The following is an 11,479-nucleotide window of genomic DNA, read 5'->3' on the forward strand; positions in this document are numbered from 1 at the left end:
ATTTTTATTCTTTTCAGAATCCTCTTTATTAAAATACTTTCCAAAGTGGTTGATCAAAATGCCATATTGCATCTCTCTGTCAGTAAGGTCATATATATATATATTTGTATATATATATGTACAAATATACACATAGATATTTTACTCTGCAAAGTAACTGCAACTCCAGGGAGAAGCAGAACATTTAATCTGATGGAGCACCTGAAACCAAACATCCAGCCCTTGATGCTGGCTGGGGCACAGGTAGAGCCTGGTCTGCTCCAGGATTTCCTTTGTGTCCTTCACTGGGCACACGTAGAAGCCATGAAATAATTTAAGACATTATTGGAAATGCATCAATCTTTTAAACACAGGCTTTGCAGACCATGTCCTTGTCAGCAAATCATCTCTTTGCAAAGCCTTTGGAAAGGGATGCTATAGTGTAAAAAGTTGAGCAAAAAAGCAGCAATTTTGGTGTGACTTAGGTTGATGTGTAGGTATCAATTTCAGGTCACCTGAGGCCTTTAAGCAGCTGAAACAGTATCTGCACCTTTTTTATCTGGATTTAAAAAAAAATAAAAATTCCTCCTACTTATTGCTTAGTCGGGGACCTGTGGGATGAATGAGATGGGTGCCTCCATGCTGGATTAATGATTAGTTCCCCATTCCTGGGCTCCTGTAGTTGTGGGCCAGGTGTCCAAGCTGGCTGTGGCCATGGGGTTGGCCCTTCCCCTGCCAATGGTATCCACAGCTCTGCCTCCTCTGGGAGCTGCTGCATCCTCACAGAAAACTGGGCTGGCCCCAGCGGCAGTGGCAGAACAGGGTGCAAACACCACAGCAGCCCCGGGCAGGGGCAGGCAGAGCGATGCCACAGCCCGTGTCAGACCCTTGGCACTCTGCCTCCTCGCCAAGTTGCCACTGCTGGCTTTGCCCCGGCACAGAGACCGGGGCCACCATCTGCCAGCAGCTGCTGCAGTGCCTGTGAATCCATCATGGAAGGTCCCAGCTTCTGTGGAGCTGGGGGGACAGATGAGGGTCTCTCTCCTCCCTCTCTGCAGCCCACAGGGATGTGTCCTAAAATATCTTGAAGCCTTTCAGCAAGGTGAGCGTGGGAGCCTTCCTTTTGCTCTGAGCCCGCGAGGACTTGACGGTGACCAGCTTGGCCTGGGCCACTGAGGGGATCTCCTTGTAGCTGACGGGGGAGAGGGTGTTGAAGGTGCAGGTGGCCAAGCTGTGGTGCGTGGGCAGGGCCACCGGCGTGGCCACGGGCGGGCAGGGCCGCTCCTCGGAGATGAAGAGTGGCCGCACGGGAAGGTTCCACTCCGCCTGGCGCCGCACCTCCCGCACGGCCTCGTGGAAGACGTGCTGCACCCGAGCGAAGTCCTGGCATGCCGACACCTCGTGGAAGAGGCACCCGAACCTGCTGGCCAGGGACATCCCTTCTGCTGAGAGCACCTGCCTGGTGAGAGCAGAGGGGATGGGTGCAGGAACCCCTGGGGCACAGCAGCCACCCAAAAAAGGTGCAGGTAACAGATCCTGCATCCCACGCCTCCTTCCCAAAGAGCACCGAGGTAGCACCTGCCCATCCCTGCCCTAGGACAAGCAGGTACATGAGTCCAAAGAGTTTTGCCTTTACCAAAATCCCAGAGTAATGGTCTCTTTGTGTTCCTTGGGAATCACACAGCTTCCCCTGCTAGGGATGTGTTCCAGGAACCCAGGGGTGGGTGTGATGACAGTGCACTGGGAAGCAGGGAGGAGGAGATGGGGCAGGTCCTTGCTGTGGGGAGGGGGATACCTCTATCCTGGGAGCACAAGGGTTCCAGCAACGCACGTGACTCAGGGGCCCGTGGGACCACAGAGCAGCACAAAAGGCCAGAAAAACATATTGGGCACATCCAGTCCTGGCAGTGGGGCTGGAACTAGAGGGCTCCAGGGAAAGGAAGGGCACGTCCAGAGGGGCTCCTCCGGCTCAAGCCCTGCCAGGGATGGTGACGCTGCCTCACCACTCAGCCAAAAAACATCCTACTGAAAATACCAACGGGCTCAAAATAAACACATCAGCCCTCAGGCAGGAGAGCAGAAACTTCGGGGATGTGGGAGGATGTTGCAAATACTAATGTGGGTGGAAATACCCGTGAAGAAATCAGATTTGGGTTTTGCATCCCAGCAGGAGGGATGGGGATCTGTGAGCTCTCTCCCACGGGGAGCAGGCAGCCTTACCGCGTGCCTGGTACCTGTACTGCTCCATGTCCAGCTTGTTTCCCAGCAGGAGCACGGGGCAGCGGCGCTGGCAGCCCCGCGCGTGCAGGGCGAGCACCTCGAGGTAGCGCTGGCAGCCCTCGAAGCTTTTCCTGTTGTCGATGCTGTAGACAACCAGGAAGGCGCTGGCCCAGCACAGGTAGCGCTCGCAGTTCCCAGGGCCATCCTGGGGGTTGGAGGAGTGGCTGAGCTGCGGTCCAGCCGTGGTCCAGCCGTGGTCCAGCTGGTCACCACGCCCCCCAGTGCCTCACCTGGTCAGCAGTGTCCATCACCTTCAAGAGCACAGGCTGCTGGTCCACCAGCTCCTCCGAGGAGTAGGTGTCCTCTGCAAGAAGAAGGGTGGTTGTGAGGATGGGCTGGCACATCCTGTCTTTTTCAAAGCCAAGCAAAGCCCAGGATGCTTGGGACACCGTGGAAAAATTTCAGCCCTGATGAGGAACATCCTCTACCAATTCCTCCCACCTTACTCCTTCCTGAGATAACATTATTTTGGGGGACTGGTGGTGATGTTGCTGGGCTAGGAGCAGTTATTCCTCCCCACGTGCTGCAAGCGTGGGCTCCCACAGGAGAGGGAGGGAGGGGAAGGAGCTTGGCACAACAATCACTGCACCCAGGGCTCGGCCCTTATCTAAAAGCCATGGCCTGATGAGATAAAACAAGCTGGGGGCTTGACATGGGACTGTTTCCCAATAAATCAGGCAAGAGGAGCAGTCCTTTCTTTTGGGAGGAGGGCAGGCAGGGAGAGCCGTTGAGCCATTCCCCCAGGAGAAAGATGCTTTCTTTGGGCCAGCTTTTAACAGATGTGTTTCGGAAAGGTTTTGACGTGGGAAGATGAAACCACATTCCCAAAAATATCTGAGGAAGAAAGGATTTATCCTTTTTTCTAAGAGTCACTGAATTATTAGGGGCTGGAGTTGGTTCTTGGACAAGGTCCATAACTCCTTAATGTCCCTGATAAATCATTTATGGTTCTTCCCCACAGCCTGGAGTCAGGCCTAGGAAAACAGTTATTAATTACTCAAATGAGTGGAAAAAATATGCCCAGAACTGCTCACTGCAAAACTCAGCCCCAGGGTCGCCTGCTGTGCACCCATCCTCATTTCCTCAGCCTTTTCCCTGCCCAACAGACATGAGATGCTCCTCAGAGAGCCTCAAGAATTCAGCTTTTGGTTTTTCGGGGGCAATGTGAGGAGACAACGTTCCCATGGGAAGTGCCCCCAAAGAGGGCACTGCTTTCACCTCTGATTTTGCAGATGGTTTTGGGTCAAATCCAGCCCTTCTTGTTGTTTTTTATATAATTTGGGTGGGTTGTTTTTTCTTTCCCCTTACATGCCACATTCATGGGAAACGTGGGAGATGGGAAGGATGCTCCATGGGATAAGAACCGCCTTACCCAAGTTGGGATCATATTCACTGATGAACCTCTTGGTTAGAAACTTCACGGTCAGAGCTGCAGGAGGTGAAAGAGGCAGTGAGGCAGGTGTCCCCTGACTGCACCCAGCAGCTCCCCGATGCCCTGCCCGTCTCACCTGACTTGCCGGCCCCTCTGCACCCCAGGATGGCCACGTTGCACTCGGGGAGGGGACTCTGGGGCGGCCGCTCGCTGCTGGCTCGGGGTTTGCCGAACATCGAGGACATCCTCGGTCCTGCGGGAGAGAGCCGGGGGACATGGAGCACCCGCTGCCATGTCGGATGGGGGGACCTGCTCACTGCCCTAGCCCGGGGGAGAGAAGGGCTCAGCAGCACCAGGGTGGGAGATCCCCTCTCTTCCATCCGCATCCTGAGGCTGGCTGGCATCCTCATCCCACGGTGGTGGCCAGCACCCCACCGAAAGAAAAGAACCCTCCAGCCCTCTGCCCACCCATCACACCACAGAAAGAGAAGAGAATCGCAGCCTCCCACCTTAAAACCCACGGCCGGAGGGGACGCGGGGTTCTCCGAGAGCGCGGGGCCGGGGCAGCAGCGGCCCCTGCACGGCCGGGGCTGCGATGAATGAGGCAGGCGGAGGCGAGCGCGGCTCCCGCTGCTCGGGCTCCAGCCAAACTCCTTGTAAGGAAAGCTGCCACGCCGCGGGGCTGGACACGCTGCCCCGGCCACCCCGAGGACAGTCCCCGCGGCAGAGCACACGCCGGCACCCCGAGCTGCCCCGGCTTCGGGCAGGGACCCCCGGGCCCGAGACCTGCCGGGCCGGGCTTGGGGCCACCTCGCCGTGTCCCGGCACCTTCGTGAGCCCTCAGCTCCTCGCCGTGCCCCCGGCAAGCCCAAGCCTGGTCCCTCTGTTCCGGCTGAGGCCGGCGAACTCATCACAGCTCCGGCAGCGGGAGCAGCACCCGGAGCTGCCCGTGAGCCACCCTGAGCACCACCTGCCCGGCTCCTTCGGACGCAGTTAAAGCACAGACACCTTTGCTGCCGGCAGAGGTTTTCGAGGCAGAGAAATGCCCTTTTGCCACCCAAAAGCCTCGGTCCCAAAAGGAAGAGGGAGCCCGGGGAGTACTCACCGGTGCCCGTACCAATCCATCAGCCGGCACCCAGTGGCTCTGAGCCTGAGTAGGTGGCGGAGGCTGAAGTCAGCGTTGCCATGGTGATCACAGCCATTTGGGATAGGGCTCGATGCCCGGGACCACAGGATACGGCCCCTGGACCGGCCCCGAGGGACTGCGGGGGGAGCACAGCCGAGGCTGGGGGACCAAGGCTGCGCCGTGGCCATGCGGGGCTGCTGCGCCCTTGGGAATATTGCCCGTTAATACAGGCAGGATATTTTTAAACCCTCCCAAAATAGTCTGGGAGTGTGGAAGTCCCTGCAAGCCCCAGGCATGGGGAGGATGGGGATCACAGGGATAACTCCCCTGCGGGAAGCAGAGCTCCTCTGAGGACCTTTTACCCTAGACCCCCTTTGGTCACAGGTCTAGGATGCTTAAAAGCAATTAGAACTAAACAGGGTATTTTAAGCTGAGTATCCATGAGAATCAATGACAGTGGTGCAAGTGCAAAACTTTTCCATTCTCCCCTCGGATTTTTGGGTGAACCTGCTGTGGCCACGATCCTGAGACAACAGCTTTGCCATCATGCACTGCCTGAAAAATTCCCAGCTGCTGGGATGAAGGGGTTAAGGAGGGAGCAAAAAATAGACCTTCAACAGGATGAGCTGCTCAGGTTAAATTATTCATCAAAACAAAACACCAGCTGCAAACTAATCACAGGTAGTGATGGGGAGATCCAGGAAGGAGCCCCCAAGTGAGCCCTGTTGTCAGCCTTCCTTGGCACCCCACGGTGGAGCTGAAATGGGATTTCTAGCCAGAAAAACCTGTGATTAGCACACAAACAAGTGATGTGCCACAAATAACACTTTTCCGCACTGTCAAGCTCTGTGTCAGTAAACAGGGGTTTATCTCTTCCCACAGCCAGGTATTATGGGGAGCTGGGCAAGCCCTGATGCCAGAGGGGAAGTTTTATGGTGAGAAGAGGCTGCTGCATTTCCTTTTTCTCACTATGAGATGCCCAGGTGAAGCACAGGCTGGCTTATGGCTCCTTTTAGCTGGGATGGATATTGCAGATGCTGCTGCCATGGAGAGGGTCACAAAGGAAGGTCTCTCCCTGCCCATGGCAACACTTGAGGAACATCCAAGCCCCTTTTCCATGGCTGAGCTGGGTGGCAATGAGATTTGCTGATGTTGTTTACCTCCCTGGGCTGTAAACTCCACGTTTTAAAGGGAAAAAAATAGTGTGGCCAGATGTTCTTCCCAGCCATGCAAGTGCGTTGCCCTCTCCAGGTTGGGGACTGTTCCGTAGGGCATGACAAGGAGGATGCCTGAGAGCAGAGAGAGCAAAACCTGGTTTCTCCTGAGTGGCTGGGCATACTCCATGGAATGATCCAGGCACCTCTGCCGTGCCCAGTGCTGGCTGGTGACACTGGAAACCTGCCTGAGTTTGGGGGGGCAGCTGAGCCTGGTGGATGCCTTTGAAGGGCCCCGGTCACGAGCTCAGCTATCTTTAGCCCAAGGTATTTATATTACAAGGCCGCCGGGCAGTGCAGCAAAGGCATCAAAGGGTGGAGAAGGCCGGAGGGGGCTGTGCAGGGGCACGGCACAGAGGGGCTCCCCCACCCCTGAGAGCCGCTGAGGTCCCAGGAGAGGATGACCCCAGAGGAGGAAGGTTCCCAGGCAGGACCCCCGGAGCGGGTGCGTATCCGGGTGGAGGAGCAGTCATTCTCAGTGGAGAAGTCCTTGCTGGTGGAGAGCAGTGAGTACTTCCGTGCCCTCTTCCGCTCGGGCATGAGGGAGAGCACGCAGGAGGAGATCGGGCTGGGGGAGCTGAGCGCAGCCGGGTTCCTCGCCATGCTGCGGGTGCTGGCGGGCGAGAGGCCCATCCTTGGCAGCGAGGAGACCTTCCAGGCAGTGGAATGTGCTGCCTTCCTGCAGGTGAAGCCCTTGGCCAAGTACTTGATCCACTCCATCAACTCTGACAACTGCATCCTGTTGTACCAAGCCGCTGCCATATTCGGCCTCCTGGATCTCTTCCACTGCGCCGCACTCTACATCAGGGACAGCTACGCTGAGCTGGAGGAGTACCTGGACTGCCTCTCCGATGACCTGCTGGCCTATGTGGAAGCCCTCCTACCCAGCACCTTTGTGGCAGTGGGAGCCCACACACCCACCTTCGAGTTCTTGGAGGACCTCTCCAGGACCATCTGCTACCTGGACGAGGACACCAACACATGGAGGACCCTCTCCTGCCTTCCGCTGAGCGCCAGCACATTCCTAGCCGGCATGGCAACCATGGATAATAAGATCTACATCGTGGGTGGTGTCTATGGGGCCAACAAGCAGGTGGTGGAGAGCAGCTTCTGCTACGATGCTGATGCCAACGCCTGGAGCCAGTTCCCCAGCCCCCACCAGCTGCGCTACGATGTCAGGCTGGTGGGCCACGAGGGCTACCTCTATGCCATCGGTGGTGAGTACGAGAAGATCTCGCTCAAGTCCGTGGAGAGGTACGACCTGGCCTCCAGCACCTGGACGTTCGTCTCTGACCTGCCGCAACCGAGCACGGCAGCGCCCTGTGCCCAGGCCTTGGGGCAGATCTTCGTTTGCCTGTGGCAGCCACTGGACACCACTGTCATCTACGAGTACGAGACCCAGCAAGACGCGTGGCTTCCCGTCACCGAGCTCAAGCGGCACCAGAGCTACGGGCACTGCATGGTGGCCCATCGTGACAACCTCTACGTCATGCGCAACGGCCCCTACGACGACTTCTTGCGTTGTGTCATCGACTGCTTCAACCTGACGTCCCGGCAGTGGAGTGCCCTGCCTGGGCAGTTCATGAACAGCAAGGGAGCTCTCTTCACCGCCGTCGTCAGGGGTGACACCATCTACACCGTCAACAAGATGCTGACGCTCCTCTACTCCGTGGAAGAGGAGACCTGGAAGCAGAAGAAGGAGCGGGCAGGTTTCCCACGGAGCGGCTCCCTGCAGACCTTCCTCCTGAGGCTGCCGAGACGTGACCATGACATCGCGACGTAGCTGGTCCCCCATCCCATGTCAGGATGCTCTCCTTGCACATGGCCTCAGCTCTGCACTCGCTGCTCCCCTGGGCTCCTCTCCTCCTCCACGGAGCTGCGCTCAGGTCCAGGGACGCATCATGTTGGACCTTGGAGGTGACATCAGACCCTCCCAAAGGGCAGCTGCTGTCTGCCTCTTCCTGCCCTGACGGGCACAAAGTCCTGTTAGCCACGAGCTCACAAGCCAGCTGTGTTCAGGATTGTGGCTTCTGCAGAGGACAGATACCATAGAGATGCAAACATGATTTATTTATTCTGACTGCACTCTGAGGGTGTGCAGCATTCCACCTCCTCTCTGCTTTGATGGGAAATCATTCATTACAGGCTGGAATTAAAAGGAAAGCTATAGAAAAGCTTCTCATTACTGTGTTTTTAATTTACTCTTGAGTTTGGGGTTTTTTCCTCCCATGCTTCTGAAGGAAAATACCTCCTAACAGGGATCTGTGTCAGGACTCGCTTCTGCCCCTGAATGCTTTTTCAGCTGTGGCTGTTTCAGAGCCTTACGTGGGAGTGCAGTTCCCACAAAGCCCCGCACTCCCCTGGGAATTCTCTGTGGCTGCAGTGGGGTCTTGGGAGGAGGAGGGGAGATGGGGAGTAAAGGAAAGCAGCTCCTGGGCATCAGGTGCTTAATGTGCCAAGGGTTTTCTGGGACCTGAGAACCATCAATCACCCCCACTCCAGGCCCCAACACAGACCCAACAGGGTGGCAAGTACTGGCTCTCACCAGAGACTTGCTTGAGCCAAGTCAGGGTGTTTTGAGGACATGGCAAAGCTTGGAAATACAGAGAGTGCCAAAAGGGAATGAGGGAGCTATTACATGGTGATACCAGGCTTGCATAGCTCCACAGGCAGAGGAGCTGTTCCATCAGATCCCACTACCTGGTGTTGAAGGCTCACAGCCCTCAACACCAGCTCTGGGGACAGATGGGTAGCACAGAGCTCCCCTTTGTGACCACAGGGACCAGGGCAGCAGCAAACCCAGATCCTGGCTCAGCTGGTTTCCCATCCATGGGGCAAGCTTTGGGCTGCCTGTGCTGTCCATGCCGGGAGGAGCGGAAGGGATACCAGCTGGGATGCCTCAAATATCTCCGCTGCTGATCCCCGCCAAGTTCTCAGCATTTTCAAAACAGTTCCCGCATTTGAGAATAAACCCACTCAACACAACTGCAAACCAAAACAAACCAGAAAACCCCAGCTTGCAACCACAGCCAGATGGAAAACCACTGGATGCGCCTTGTCCCCATTTGCTCTCTGCCACTGGGCCAGGCCACCACCCCAATGTCACCCCCGAGAGGACTGCTGCCGGTGGAGCCGCAGGTCTGGCAGTGGCACAGGGAAGGCAGGGAACACCAACAGACTTGTCCCAGCTCTGCACTGTGGGCACTGGGAGCTGAGCAGCACTGCAGAGCAACCCATCAGATCAAATCATTGTCCCCTTCCCAGACAAAGCCAATTAACATTTCACAGAATTCACAGAATTCTGTGAATTAACATTTCACGTTGTCTTCTCCTGAGAGCAGCACATGGAAACATGTTCCTTTAAAACAATTTTAAGCTGAACAAACAGCTTAAACATCCATTAAAATGAAGTTAAAATAATTCTGTTACTAAAATATTTATGTTGGGCTCCTGTGGCCAACCCTAGACCACAGAACTTGGCAGGCTCACTCCTTTCCTCCAGCTCTGACACCAAGTGATACAACCTCCTCCCCACCTCCACATGCTGCTTCTTGACAGTTCAGGGGTTTACAAAGATATTTGTCAACAAAATGCAAAAGGTTTTAAGATTTTAAGTGTAGCACTTGAGGGAAAGTCTGAGTCTTGGCAGGCAGCTGAGTATGGCATGGATGCTCTCAAGAGCCATTTGTTGCATCCATCAATCTAAACTGTGATCCAGAAAGTAACACAAGATAATTTTATGCGCAAAGGGAGGAAAAAAGATACATTTCTTACCTCTGCAAGAAACAATCCAAGATGCAGGACTAATCAAACCACTAAGGAGGGTGAGAAGCTGCTCAGCCTTTGCCAGTGTGTTTTGCTCCAGCATTCAGCACCACTGGCACCAGCACAGCACCCTTATCTTCCCCTTTCCATGCTCACGGTGCTCGCTCCGCCAAAGATCACAGTTCGAGGCGACACGATCTGCCTAATCACAGCTTAACCTTCTGCAAGTCTCGTTTTTAAGGTGACATCATCTTGGCAAGGGGGAATGTAAGGAAAAGCTGTCTGTAGATGGACTTGCCTTATATGGGCCGTATCAAAAATAAAAGCTTGTATAACCAAGGGAAAGCAAGAGGAAAAACAGGGCTGGGAGTTCCAAAAAGAGCCTGTGAGCTCCCCAGGAATATCTCCCTAGGACATAGAGGGTGCCACATTTTCTGTTTCAGTGCCATTAGAGAAGAGCAGGAACAAAGCATCCTTGGGGATGGATGGGTCAACTCCCCCAAAACCTGGATGCCAAGTTTCCTTGTTGCATCCAGGCAAGAATGAAGGCAGCCATGCAGAGCTGTACCTTCCTGTTGCTGTCTGGCACCCACCTGGAGATGCAGGGAGAATGGACATAGTGTTTTACCTTGATGGCAGCACATTGCACTGGGAGATTGTTTGGAAGGGTACAATGGAAAATGGTACGGATACAATAAGGATTTTCTCTGCTGGATTGTGCCAGTTGGCGTCCTGACAGAAAAAGACAAACATGTTGCAGAAGAACCCCCAAGCATCTTTACTCAAAGAAATTACATCTGTTTCTAATTCACAGGAAAATAACATACTTTATGTGAAAACACTGTCCACTGTTCCACTGCCAAGCCAAGACACACATCCTGTACAGTGATCTGAATCTCCCATTCTCTGTCCTTCAGTTATATACAGAAATTCCCTTGGGCATCCAGATGTTCCTGATGCTGACATTCATGCTCCACTTCATTTGGAACCACTGTCTCCACAGTTTAGGGAAGCATCCCCTGAATTTTCCTTATTTGGACAGAGCATGAGGGCAGTGAGCAGTTCCCCATCTCTCTGTTCTGATCTCATGAAGTTGCTTGAGGACAAACCTTTGCCTCCACCATTTTTCATTGCACTGGATAAACCTCATGTATTTCAGAGCAAGGGCAGCTTGTTTTCTTTCTTTATCCACATGGAACTATGTATTTTCCTTACATTTCTGGTTTAAAAGGAGAAGCTAATGTGATCAAAGTGGATTTCAATTACAATATTCAACCATGACTAAGTCAGCTGAACTCTTCCTAAGCTGAGACCAACACATGTTCCTGCAGGAGCCTTCAGTTTTTAGGAAAACAATTTATTCTGTTGATTATGTAATCTTTTAAGAATCCCCACTTGATTGTAGCTGAAAACATGACACTCATCACCCCAGGTGGAGGGACAACACTGGTTTGGTTTGTGTTTTGCAAAAATCTAAGCCAAAGGCAGTTTGGATCTTCTTTCATCTAATCTGAACAGCTGAGATGATCAAGGGTGGGGACGTGTGGGTGAGGAGATAAACATTCCTGCTATGCAGTCAGTGCCTGCATGACAAACACTCTTATGATCCATGTCCATAAAATGAGACACCAAGGCAGAGCTTTGAAGTTGTGTGTCTGGTGCTTCCAGGGGTGGGGATGGAGCAGGAGAATCATCTGGGTCCTTCTGGTCTGGTGTGGAGAGGAGAAGCTGCAACTGCTGCAT

At 54.2% G+C, this 11,479-nt stretch overlaps 2 protein-coding genes across 5 annotated transcripts; one reads left to right on the forward strand and one right to left on the reverse strand.

Moving 5' to 3' along the window:
- Window position 1: 1 nt before the first annotated feature.
- On the reverse strand, window positions 2–9,879 carry RASL12 (RAS like family 12). Of its 3 annotated transcripts, none has more exons than XM_041469374.1 (6): window positions 9,746–9,879; window positions 3,768–3,884; window positions 3,632–3,688; window positions 2,490–2,563; window positions 2,214–2,404; window positions 2–1,438 (listed from the first exon to the last, which is right to left on the reverse strand). In XM_041469374.1, the coding sequence occupies exons 1-6, from the start codon at window positions 9,837–9,839 to the stop codon at window positions 1,054–1,056; spliced, it is 918 nt and encodes a 305-aa protein (XP_041325308.1). In that variant the 5' UTR covers window positions 9,840–9,879; the 3' UTR covers window positions 2–1,053. The 3 variants fall into 3 exon arrangements, with proteins under 3 accessions (XP_041325308.1, XP_041325309.1, XP_041325310.1); XM_041469375.1 differs by lacking the exon at window positions 9,746–9,879 and adding an exon at window positions 4,737–4,911; XM_041469376.1 differs by lacking the exon at window positions 9,746–9,879 and adding an exon at window positions 4,141–4,251.
- Window positions 6,261–8,125, forward strand: KBTBD13 (kelch repeat and BTB domain containing 13). Of its 2 annotated transcripts, XM_041469371.1 has the most exons (2): window positions 6,261–6,416; window positions 6,657–8,125. In XM_041469371.1, exons 1-2 carry the CDS (start codon window positions 6,372–6,374, stop codon window positions 7,752–7,754), a joined length of 1,143 nt encoding a protein of 380 aa, XP_041325305.1. In that variant the 5' UTR covers window positions 6,261–6,371; the 3' UTR covers window positions 7,755–8,125. The 2 variants fall into 2 exon arrangements, with proteins under 2 accessions (XP_041325305.1, XP_041325304.1); XM_041469370.1 differs by having other exon boundaries at window positions 6,263–8,122.
- Window positions 9,880–11,479: the final 1,600 nt, after the last annotated feature.

This window comes from Pyrgilauda ruficollis, unplaced genomic scaffold (genome assembly GCF_017590135.1).
Source record: "Pyrgilauda ruficollis isolate IOZ18807 unplaced genomic scaffold, ASM1759013v1 scaffold23, whole genome shotgun sequence".
In the NCBI taxonomy this organism is placed as follows: Eukaryota; Metazoa; Chordata; class Aves; order Passeriformes; family Passeridae; genus Pyrgilauda; species Pyrgilauda ruficollis.

What these genes read in the sequence shown, in the direction of transcription:
- KBTBD13 (XM_041469370.1), top strand. Translation starts at nt 6,372, where the DNA reads ATGACCCCAGAGGAGGAAGGTTCCCAGGCAGGACCCCCGGAGCGGGTG.
- RASL12 (XM_041469374.1), bottom strand. Translation starts at nt 9,839, where the DNA reads ATGCTGGAGCAAAACACACTGGCAAAGGCTGAGCAGCTTCTCACCCTC. An exon ending in TGATGGACACTGCTGACCAG is followed by an intron (nt 2,405 to 2,489) that starts GTGAGGCACTGG and finishes TCCAACCCCCAG; the next exon opens with GATGGCCCTGGGAACTGCGA. An exon ending in CTGGACATGGAGCAGTACAG is followed by an intron (nt 1,439 to 2,213) that starts GTACCAGGCACG and finishes TGCTCTCACCAG; the next exon opens with GCAGGTGCTCTCAGCAGAAG.